General features: G+C 43.3%; 1 protein-coding gene across 5 annotated transcripts in view; it reads right to left on the reverse strand.

Annotated features, from left to right (window-relative positions):
• CRTC1 (CREB regulated transcription coactivator 1) overlaps positions 1–12,061 on the reverse strand; it is a 48,619-nt gene that overhangs the window by 18,380 nt on the left and 18,178 nt on the right. For 4 of the 5 annotated variants that reach the window (XM_064469802.1, XM_064469804.1, XM_064469800.1 and 1 more), the window contains exons 2-9: positions 9,647–9,763; positions 7,554–7,601; positions 4,520–4,657; positions 3,659–3,720; positions 2,678–2,772; positions 1,282–1,367; positions 823–866; positions 282–502 (exon numbers count right to left, since the gene is read on the reverse strand). In XM_064469802.1, coding sequence (XP_064325872.1) covers positions 282–502; positions 823–866; positions 1,282–1,367; positions 2,678–2,772; positions 3,659–3,720; positions 4,520–4,657; positions 7,554–7,601; positions 9,647–9,763 — 811 coding nt within the window. The remainder of the gene's footprint in view (positions 1–281; positions 503–822; positions 867–1,281; positions 1,368–2,677; positions 2,773–3,658; positions 3,721–4,519; positions 4,658–7,553; positions 7,602–9,646; positions 9,764–12,061) is intronic. The other variant, XM_064469801.1, reaches the window with a different exon arrangement.

The following is a 12,061-nucleotide window of genomic DNA, read 5'->3' on the forward strand; positions in this document are numbered from 1 at the left end:
GTCTTATACATAAAATAAATAAAAAAAAAACCAAAATAACGGATTTGGGCACCAAGAACATGAGAGAAAAATGAAAGACAATTTGTAAGTCATATAACTAAATACAGCTTTCTCACTTTTTCCTACAGAAATGCCTTGATTTACAAAGCGATGTCAATCAGCAGCGAAGCGCAATTACCCCTCAGACAAAACAGTTCTATTCAGGGACGCAACTTCCCTCTTCTAAGGCAAGTGACAGATTATGGACAATCTGTGAAAACACCTCAGAGCTGAGCTCTCACCCTGACTGGCAGTGCTGATGCCCAAGTGAGTCAGGTTGGCAGCAAGATTTCCGGTGCTATTGGAGCTACTCAGGGCTGGGAATGTGGATTCCTCGGGATCCAGCGGTGTTGGGAGAGGGGAAGGGAAATGGATGTTCGTCAGGTCTGGCAGGGAGCCGCCTGTGTTATGCGTAGCAGGAATCAGCGTGGTAGTGTTCTCCTGGTCAGCTGATGGAAAGATGCTAAATAAGGGAGAGAGGAAAAAAGAAAAACAGAGAGGCACGTCTCAATTTAAATTTCACCCTGGACAGATCTTTGTAGAATCTTTTTAGAAAAGGAAGGTGCCTTATACAGAATTATAAATCGTATTTCTGATAAACCAGAGATGTACTAGCCAATGGTCCATTCATAAAGGCTCTGGCTTGTATCTCTTGCAGTGTTACACTGTCTAAGGGCTTTTCGGAAAACTCAAAAGCAAGAGGACATTCAACGTACAAAGTTATTTCCTAAAAATCTCAATGCTGTTAAAAAACAAACCCAAATGGAACTGCTCAAAACTTACTTGATTCCTGGAACTTCACATGATTTAGGCCTTGATGACCCAGTCTAAAACAGAAGGAAGACATTTTTAAAGGCAAAGACATTGCTAGAGATTAATGCTTGGGATATATTTCAATTGAGGAGTTTTATTTAATACGTTTCTACAGAAGAGCTATCCTTCTACACAAGAGCTCTGTGAAGCTCTTAAAAGATACAGGTCACCTTTTTTGCTTTATTAGCCCAACAGGCTCAAATGTAAACAGTTTCTCCTGATATAATCAAACATGCATTCACACATGAAGTGCCTTTCTGATCTAATGTTTCTGATCTAACATTTCGTGATTTCTTGCGAAATACACCACTTAATCTCTAATGTCTGCAAGTAGATTTTTTTTCTTTGGTTGACAATATTTAAAGCATTAATTTACCTGAATATGTTTAGAAAATAAAATCTCTACGCCTTGAAACGTGACATTCCTACCTTTTTAGTGTCCCATCCTTGCTTAGAGAGGGTTTTGTCTGCCTCAGAAGTGGTTTCCTCCATTCCAGGGACAGTCAGTAATAAAACTAAAAAATTAAAACAAAAGGAATCATATCATACTATTAAGCTTCTCAGTAAGAAATTTCCAGGCTGGAAGTTTAACCATTTGAAAACTCTTAAGTAACCTATTAGCAATGAATATGAAACAGCGGCACTTTACTGTTGTATTTTTTAAAAGTGAGCACCAGAAGGGACTAAAATTGTATTTAATAAGCAAGGAGACATTATCAGCTTCAAAAAAAACCCCAAACCACCAAAATTCTGGCCTCCAATTTAGTCTACTTAGACCTAAATGGAGTAGCGGATCCTGGGACCTAGCTTTCCCTATCTTTTGCATTTTGCACAAGCGATGGACACCTGCGACGTCGAACCGGTGGCCGGTAGAACAATTCCAGTAGGGCAGAACCCGGACCATCTCCCCTGGACCAGAGAAATGCTATAATGCTGTTACTTCTCCCTATTCCCAACACATTTGTTTGTTCAAAGCAATCACTGTTTCACCACGCTAGCAGCAGGGTGACAAAGAAACATCAAAAGAAAGCCCTGTCAGAGGGATGTATCAACAGAAGCCTTCCACGCTGATGGCTATAAATCCATATGTACGCAACACTGCTAAGATGATCATTATTTAATGTTTTACAGCTCTAGAAGTACATGAAAGACCCACACTACGATGCATGTGCGTCGGAGCGCCGCGTGTTCACCTGTCTCTGGGTGGTTGTTTCAGGATTGAATTTCTCTACACAGATGTAAGAGGTTTTAATGTATTTCTGACAGCAGGAACAAGGGCCAGCAGAGGGCACCAGAATTATTAGTGCGGGAGGGCTGTGCTGCTCTGGCTCCTAACCAGAAATACTACCAGAGAGTGCTGTTTGTAAGCATTGCCTCTGAGGGTATATTCACTGGTGATCTCAATCCCATAAACAAAAACTAGATTAAGTCTTGCCCCTTTACGATATTGTATCACGGACCACGAACTGTCTGTGATCTCTACCTGGACTAGAGGTTACTGCAAACTGCAAACCTCTAGTACTGCTGAGAGTAGTCTAACCACCAGAGCCCCCCAAGCCCAGATTACTTTTCCCCATCAGAAAAGGTCTTAGAATAACAGAAAATGGGGTTTGGGAAGATGTTCTATCAGCTTTGTACAATCTTTTCTGGATTTCACTACCCAGAAGAGTAAACGTGGTCTTTGTTCCAATTCCTGCATAACTGAATCTAGAAAGCGTTATGCATACACGTGTTCACAGAAACAGAGATGCGTACCAATACACGTGCATATAATCTGAAGTACCATGCTATTTTATAAATAGCTTTCTTGTTCTTCTCTGTTTACCTCTTTTCTGCTGCATGTCCTGTGACCCTCCTGAAAAGGATTCTTGCTGAGCTGGAGTCATAGTACTCTGGTGCAAGGCAGAATCGGAGTTTGTCCTGAAAGGAAGGCAAAAAAACCTGTTTTTATTGTCAGTTTCTCTAAATAAAAGAATGCTTGATCTCAGATAAACGTAACCAACTCTGTAAAACCTGAACACTCTGCATTAAAAAAACGCAATCTATACATGGCATATACCAGGCACAATTTCCTTGTGAACAATCAATTCGCAGAACAAATTAGTTCAAGTTTGAAGAGCAATTGTTTCAGTAATGGGATTGAGAGGAATACAGAATAAACTGGTTGCCGTCGTTAGAAAATAATTTGACGAGCTTTAAGATTACGCATGATGAAATAATGCCATTTTTAAGTTGAAAGCTGCTTATACATACTTCGTTCATACTGGTCTTTGAAAAGAAAGCACCCCTGTTTCACAGGGAGGGAAAATGACTGGTTCAGGACACATGTACGCGGTGGAGACGGGAAGCTCCACAGTCAACACATCTCCCACGGTGAGCTGTCCTTCGCTTGGGAAGGCAGGCCACCACGTCGGCAACTCAGCACCTCAGGGGCAGGAGCACGAGGGGTAGGAACGCGGTCCTCCCTTCCGCTCGAACGCCTGCAAGGGCAGGCTAACCCAGCTGCTCCGCAGCGAGACAAGTTCCAAGTCTTTACAGCTCAACAGCTCTGGGGGGTGCCTTGGAACACCTGGCAAGACTGACCCTTAAAAAAGATCACGTTAGCTGACACACTAGGTTTAAAAGCGGGTCACCTGAGAGAATAAGCATAATGGAAGAAAATTATTTCTAAATTCAGGAAGTCATGGAAATTCAGATGGCCAACCGCTGTGGGGAAAATAAAGGCCTCTGTTGCACAGGGAAGTGTTGTGGTCTCAGAGAACGCAGCCCAAACGCTAACGCACACGCGCACAACAGAGCCACTAACCTTCTCCAGCTTGTGTCTGATGGAGGCGACAGATACACAGTGCCATACGGACAGCTGTCCACGTGATTCCATCAGTTAAGGGGAAGAACATCACCTTCTCGCTTAAGCAGAAGGCCTATTTGAAATCTTTTCCTAAGGAATAATTCAAACTACCCTGTCAGAACCACGAAGCTCACATGAGAAAGGCAAGCGGACTCCCTGTGTGGAACATGCTGACTTTAAAAGGCCACTCCAAACAAAATATTATCTGGATAGCTGTAACGTTTGAGCAACAGGACAACCATCCTCCTTCTCCCTTTCTGAGCATCTCGCTCTTCCCCGAGAAGCCGTCGGCTCTCCACTCTCCCACTCACACAGCCCCTTTCGCCCCATCAAGCCAGTCTGATGGCGGCACATTTTAAGCCAGTCAGAAATAACAAGCTAATTCATTTTCACAAATGGCAAGAAGAAATAGCGCTTGGCAAATGCTAAACTGATGAATCAACTGGTAATAAAACGCACAATGAACTGCAGAGAATTACTCTGGTTCAGATTTACTCAGTTCTGAAGGGAAACTCAGTTTCACCAAGATTGCCTTGCTTTCTCCATCAAAGGATCTCCATCCCTCTCAGCTTCATGTGTGTCATTATCCCCACTTAGAGCTGAGGAAACAGAGAAAGGTAAGTGCTTACTTTTGAGAATAGTAGGTATTTATAGACTAGATCACAGTTCAGAAAAAGCAGATGACATTAACTGCACGGAGATGGGAAGCAGCTCTGCTGACAGGTGAGGAGGGGGGGAAGGAGGGAGCCGTAAAAACTGAAGACTGTGATATTATTGAAAAGGGAGGTGCTCGCTGTGAGCTCATGAACCAAAGGATATTTGTCGTCCATGTTTATCCACAGAGAGAGGGCGTCGATGTGGGGAGCCAAGACGGTTTCTGTCACGATACACTCTGTCCACCAGACCATGATGCCGAGTTGTTCTGCTCGTGTCCAATCCTGATGACTGAAATGGAGTCTGAGAGAGACACATGAAGTTATAAGCAGAAAAACACACGCACGAGCAGCCAGGACCTATTCATATTGTATGCAAGGCTGTATTATTCTAAAGGAATACAACTCAAAAAAGATATGGACAAGTGTAACCATGTAAATTTTTCCTGCAGCAACGTTTTCGCTACAGCCATGGAAAGCAATTACCAGGGCTATCTCTTCCAGACAGAGATTAGAGACGAGTGGAGGCAGACCGTGCTAGGCCTGCCCTCTCGTAAATCAGCACTGCTCTCCAACCTTTGTATCTCTAAAACACCACAAGCAAGTGTGGCAGGGAGCCCGCTGACAACCGCTGTTTACATTCCCTTGGTGTAGCATGCAGCATGCATCCAGAAGGAACATGCTGACAACCAGAGCTGAAACTACGAGGGCAGGAGATGCAGGAAGATGCAGAGTGAGCCTAACATTCATCAGAACACGCCACGTTCTCTCAAAACTTCCTTTCACCCCTCCTTTCGGCATAATTATTTTAAGGGAGACACTGATAGAATTAAAAGAAAAAGATAAGCAGTTTCCTTCCTCCTCTGTCTAGAAAAAGTTACAGCATCCAATATTTTTTAAGCGATTTCCATTTCATTCAGGCTGCGCAGCGAACCGAGGCGGGTTGATTCCACTCTGAATCTTATCGGTGACGATATCTTGAGAGCGTTTACTTGTCAGCAACTGATTTCCGAGAACGAGGATGGCAGAGAAAAGACAGGGAAGACAAACTCCCAGGCGAAAAATGGAAAACCTCTCCTACATTTTCAAAAGCCCTTCTCAGTGCATACCTGCAGGGGGTGGGGAAGGAAGGACCGAATGGTCAACCTCTACTCGTTCTTCAGCAGCGATATATGGGTCTCTGGGGGAGAAAAAAGCTACACAGCCTTCCACTCCTTGCCAATGTGAACAGCTTTGCTGAGTCCCTCAACACCATCTGTTTGGAAATCCAAAATTTCCTCCTCCATTCAGGTGCTGAACGTGGCAAATGCACTGTCCTGTCTGCCAAGCCATGAAACCATCTGGCTTCCACATTAAACTTTTTTTCTTTTTACTTTTTTTTTTTTTTTAAAGTGTCCAGCTTTGGCTGTTTAAATGACTATTTCTAAAAAGTTTAATTTTTTTTTTTAATGTTTTGTTTGTAATAACTTCTTAAAGAGTCTTTCTACTATTTTAAACTCTTCTATTTAGCAAATATTAGCCTCCTCTCCCTCTGTGCACACACAACCTGAGTTAATATAAATGGATGCAAAGTGGCTGTGGTGTTTATTTTCTCCTTCCAGGGCCAACACTTTATATGCAGCAGAATATTGCTTAAGTCAACACGGAAGTAGCACGAGAGCACAGTGACTTTTCACCGTACTCTCAGCCATTAAGATCATGGGGTTTTGCTTCAGTTCCTTAAAAAGTATTTTAGACCAACATGCTTTAGTTTAAATTACTTAATCTCTGCTGCAAACACTAAACAACGATCTAGTTCGACCTAAATGGCACCACACAGAACTGGGACTATTCATAATTCCAAAATAACAAAAAAAAGCCTCAAACTCTTCCTTCTACTGTCGTTACATCAATTCTACCCCAAAAGGCAGCAAAATTTGCAAATCCATGCATGCTTGGAAGGTCAACAGGAAAAGCAATTTCCTATGCCAGTGGTCTCAACCACAAGGTTACTAAAAAAGGAGAAGCCAGCCTGAAGCACAGAGAATGCAGACCTCACCTGGAATTTAAAAGGAAGCCAATGCATCTGAGTACACAGACAAAAAGTTGAATGCAAAAATAGTTATTTCTTAAGTTTTCCCTTTTTTTTTTGGCACAACTTCCATATAAAAAAACCACAACAAAAATCTACCTTGAGTGCAACGGTGGCACAAATAAACATGGGCACAGGGCTCCCCAGGCACAGGGCTCCAATGCACAGAGCAAGGGATTTTGGGGCAATGCTGTTCTCTGGCTTTCCAGGAACAAAGAACCTGAGCGAATCCCTAACTTGCTTTGGGAAATCAGAAAAGACGACAACCCTTTGAGAAAATGGGTACCACCTCCAACAGCTCCGGCTTCTCTCAGCATCCATCCCACAAAACTTACTCTGGACCAAACGTCAGGCAACACACCTTCATTAAAAACCCCATCCCTGCAGGGCATGGGATATTTAAATATAGTAAACAACTGTGATTAGAAAAGAAAAAAAGGAACAGGTCTGAGCATCAATTTTATTTGGAGAATGAAGAACTAGATGGATTTACTTCCCTGAAAAGCATTCAAGGATTTGAGATCAGAACCAAAACTCCACAAAACATTAAAAAAAAAAAAAAAGCAGCTAAGTACAGACAGGAAGGAAAAAGCTCAGTGCTCTAAAGCAACAGTGTCCCTTTAATTTATCAAAACATTGGTTTAAGAAATAAAAACAAGCAAGGTGGATGAGGGGGAAAGTGAGGGGTGGTGCCTAGTGCCAGTTCGCGTTTGGGTGCCCGCTGGTGACAAGCAGCATTTGGGTGATCATTCTGCCCTTCCCGATGGGAGCTCAACATGCAGGCTAAGTGCACATGCTCAGAGACCGCTTAAATCACAGGCCAAGACAGTGCCAAATAAACCATCGTCTGCATCAAATTAATCCCCCGTAAATCATAGGTAATCACATGACAGACCATAGCACGTCCAGGGAGTCTGTACAGGAATTATTATGCATGTTCCAAACGGGGATGCATGGCAAAACCTGTATTTATGTGACAGACCATAACTCCTTTGGAGCTGGGACGGTGAATCAAATAAATACTGTGCATACCAGAAAAAGTGTAACGTGTGCTAAAATACGTATCTACCTGGGCAAACAGTACACCAGTCCTAAATACGTATTTGCACAAACCTAAATACTTGTTTACCAAAGAGACAGGAACTGCTCCAAAGGCTTCTGCCAGAGCTCCGTTGTGCTGTAAATGCAAAGAACCAAGATTCTCAGACACTAACGCTCTCACCAGAGACAACCAGACAGGCTTTGCCTCATCGGCACATCGAACAAGTATCTTTTGGCAATTTCATCGCACGTTAGCTTAAAACGGGAAAGCCTGGAAAGCGTTCATCACTGACACAAATACATGGTTTTATTTCGTTGCGTGCCACCATTTGTCATCTGTGACGGTATCAACTTTGGATTTTTGTGCGTGTGTGTGAAAAAGAGACATAAAATCCTGGAGTTCAAGGACAATTTGTTTACGTATCCTCCTCTAGTTATTCAGAAATTTTTGAATATTCACTTTCAAACACCCTGTTAGTTTCAGGACTAAAAGAGGGTATGCAATAACCATCAGTAATGGCCATCAAGCACAAAAATACTGAAATATTCTTGCTTAAAATGAACAGAAATGATGAACCTCCTTAACAAGAAACTAAAGACAAAAACTTGAAGAGACCAGACGCTTGGAGTAATCTTAAGGGCTTCATAACATTACAAACCTCTGCACTGTATTCCCTAAAGGCAACCACACTAAAATAGCCGTTCGCTTCTTCTCTTGCGCAAGATTCAAGCTTTTACCCTCCACAAATTCAGCTGCCTACGTGTATTTCAACAGGCATGGTTAGAGGATGTCATCAATAGTTTCTCCGTATTTATTAAGGCAGCTTTCACCAGAAAACCACAAACTGCAAAATTTTATTCTTACCACATCCTCGTGAGATAAAATATGTTACCACTCAAAAAAGGAAAACTAATGCAGAAATTTTTATTATTCTGAGCGCCCTAAATCAACTTAACTATAGAAATCAGGAGTCCCCAAACTATCCATCCCCTAATCCTATCCACTATACACCATCTTCTGTCCAAACACAGAATCACAGAATGGTTTGGGTTGGAAGGGACCTTTAGAGGCCACCTAGTCCAAGCCCTCTGCCATGAGCAGGGACATCTTCCACCAGACCAGGCTGCTCAGAGCCCCGTCCAGCCTGACCTTGGATGTTTCCAGGGATGGAGCATCGACCACCTCTCTGGGCAACCTGGGCCAGGGTTTCACCACCGGCATTGTAAAAAAATGTCTTCCTCATATCTAGTCTGAATCTCCCCTCTTTTAGTTTAAAACCACCACCCCTAGGCCTGTCGCTACAGGTGCTGCTAAAAGGTTTGTCCCCGTCTTTCTTATCAGCCCCCTTTAAGTACTGAAAGGCTGCAGTGAGGTCTCTCCGCAGCCTTCTCTTCTCCAGGCTGAACAGCCCGACTCGCTCAGCCCGCCCTCGTAGGAGACGTGTTCCATCCCTCTGATCATTTTTGTGGCCTCCTCTGGACCCACTCCAACAGGTCCATGTCTCTCCTGTGCTGTTTATTCACAGCAAAACATTCATACGAAACACCGATTTTCTGTTTATAGTGCATTACCTCTGGAGTCACAACAGCGGGGGGGGGAGAAAAGGCCTGTATGCTTCTACATTCACTTCTCAGCCAGACTAAGGAAAAGTGACTGTTCTGATAGTGGTTTGCGTCCCATTCCTCCTTCTCCTCTCCTATAATCCAGGCATTACTCCCACGGAACACGCACACCACCACGGGGTACCTTCTCGCACCCCGCCATCTCCCAGCGCTTTCCACATCACCTTGCATTATTTCCTTCCACTTTTGCTTTGAGTCTGCAGTATCTTCGCAGAAGAGTTCATTATGAATTTGGTACTGAGCGGAAAAAAAAACCCCACCACCACCACGATTATTCACCGACAAAGAAATTGCGTCGTCTCTGCATATTCTTGACGCAAAGGCATCACGACCGGGGACAGGAAAACTAATATCTAACACTAGCTATAAACACTACAAAAATACACAACTATGTTCCATTCCAAAAGAACAAAAATTTTTAAAACAGGGCGATCTGCTGAGACGATGGAGCTATGTTCTGAACCAGCAGCTAGTTCATGGGGTCCTGTGAGGGGAAAAATAGCATGCAGGCACAGCGTTAATCACTAAAAGAAGAAAGAAACACCCTATAAAGCTCACCTGGAAGGGCAGATCCATGGCACTGTTTCCAATCTGATTCACATTTGGCAGTGACCCACCGTAGTACTGGCCACGACTCTGTCCCAGTTGCAAATATTGGGTTTTCTGCAGCTGTAACTAAAAGAAAAGGAGGAGGAAAGCGTAAGGGCAACTCATTTATTTTTCAACTGTTTTAACTGACTCAACTCGACACCGTGTCCGTTATCACCGAGAATGGCTGCCATCTACAAACAGCATGAATTCAGCTTCCCCGCAAAGCATGGTCGGCAACCTGCCACGTTAGATCTGGAGTGATAGTGTAAAGTGATGGAAGGGAAAAAAAAATCAACTTCATAGTCAGCAATTGTCTTCAATTTTCAACAAATAACCACCACATGAAACCACACGGTTCTTATGTCACCTGCTAGTCTGAAAATCAGGACGTAAAAAACCCCATGTCGGTCTGATCATGACTCTAATATCAGAATTAACTGGCTGTTCATGTGTGCGACATACAAATAAGAAAGTCATTCTTAATTTAGCATATTGAGTACACTGTTTAACCAAACATTCAACTTGTTAGCTCTCTAGGTAACAGAGATGTCACAGCAAGTTGTAGCTTTCTACCACTGGGTAAGTGTTCTTGCCTCTCTTCCCAGGAAAAGCTCTGTGGGAAGGGCAGACACAGAAAACCCAACCAACCAAAGGAATAAAAAAACAACAGCAAAGAATCCCGTACTGGGCAGGTATGCGTGAAAATAAACGTGACAGTCTGCAAAGTTTCCATAAGCGCCAGGTATCACTCTTCAGCTCCGAATGACACCTCTCTACTAAAATATTCTAGTAGGCTTTCCCGTAGCTGTATGTATTTCTGGTGTACAAAAAAGCGTGCACAAGAAAGCTGTTTCTTTTCTACCTCAAACACCAACTTATTTTCATTGTCACTTCTTTCAGAAGACTATAATGTTTCAACAGTTCGTTAATAAGAGCTATGATTTCTGATTAATCCTTTGTTAGTGACCTTTCTCATTTTTTAGTTTAGTAGGACTTAAAATAATGCCTCTTTCAATTCTGTAATGTTCCCACTTGGCACATCTAGATTTAATACCACGCTGCCACCGGAGCCCTATTTTGCATTGATAAAGCAGAATTTGCAATCATCTGAACACAACAATCCTGCTCCCAGGGATGCATCTTCCAAGGATTCAAGAAACTACAATTAAAGTAGCAAAGAAATGAGCTTACATAAGTTCCCTCTCCTCCCACGGTGGAGGAGTACATATTTTATAATGTATGTTGTTCCTCGCTAGATGTCAACTGGCTGTTTCTGCACTCCAAAATGCAAGAACGTTCCTAGATTGGTAGCAAAGAATTGTTTAAAGACTAAATGTTCAGATCTTGGACTAGATGCAGGTTGGTTGCTAAGGTACTGTAGTGTGTACATCAACAAATCTGGTTCAGTTTCATTCAAACAGATCCGAAAGCCTTTGCCTCGCAATGCCACGATTCTGAAGAGCAGAGTTTGGAGACGTACTAGAAAACGCGGCATCCCCAAAACTGGATGTTTACATGGGTTTTTTTTCTTTACTCTTCCTTCAAGCGAAGGAAATGGCAGGATGGAAAGGAGTGGCCCTGCCTCTACAGCTTTACCACAAAGGCCCTGAGGTTGAGTAAAGATGTTTCTAGCAAAGCAAAGGAAGAGCCAGCACCTTCCGTGTTGACAAGGTGATCTACGCAGGGTCCTCTGACAAACCGGTAATACCGCGGGCAGGGATGCCGAGCGGCATTGACAGCGAAGGTACCACGCGGCTCCCTGATAGCACCGAGGCGGGACAGAAGGAAAAGGGACCAGACTGCTTATATTGTGCTGACACTTCGGGGTACGTACATATTAAAATAGTCCCTGAACAGAGCAGGAGAAAACAAGATCACCCCAAGGAAAACAGTGCATGCGTTCTCCCGATGTTAAAACTATCCCTAGGAAAGCAACTCAAATACCCTTTATTCACAGAATCTCCCCTAGAAGCCACCAATTTCCAAATACGCAGACAGTCAGGATCTGCTGCTTTAGCTGAGGGCCTGAATTAATTCGAAACTTAGAAGGCGGCTCTTAGAGATGAAACCTCTCTATGGAACGGGCGCTCTCAAAAGCCTCAACTATTTGGGCAGGATCCAGCCACAATGCGGCTCATGGTTTTTGTCTTAACCAAAGGGCAGATAAATCCCCTCAGCCCAAAGACTTAGAAAATATTCAGTGTGCCATATCAAACGGTTCAACAAGATCCTACCTAAAAAGCAGGAAAGGGCCCCCCCGCCTTTTCTTTTGCAATCTTTTGACACGCAATTACAACCCAGAGCTCTCTAAGCAATACACGAAATTAGAGAAACACTCCGCGCTGGTATCGCTTAATGAGTCACAGCCCCTCTAACTCAGAG

This window comes from Phalacrocorax carbo, chromosome 19, assembly GCF_963921805.1.
Source record: "Phalacrocorax carbo chromosome 19, bPhaCar2.1, whole genome shotgun sequence".
Lineage (NCBI taxonomy): Eukaryota > Metazoa > Chordata > Aves > Suliformes > Phalacrocoracidae > Phalacrocorax > Phalacrocorax carbo.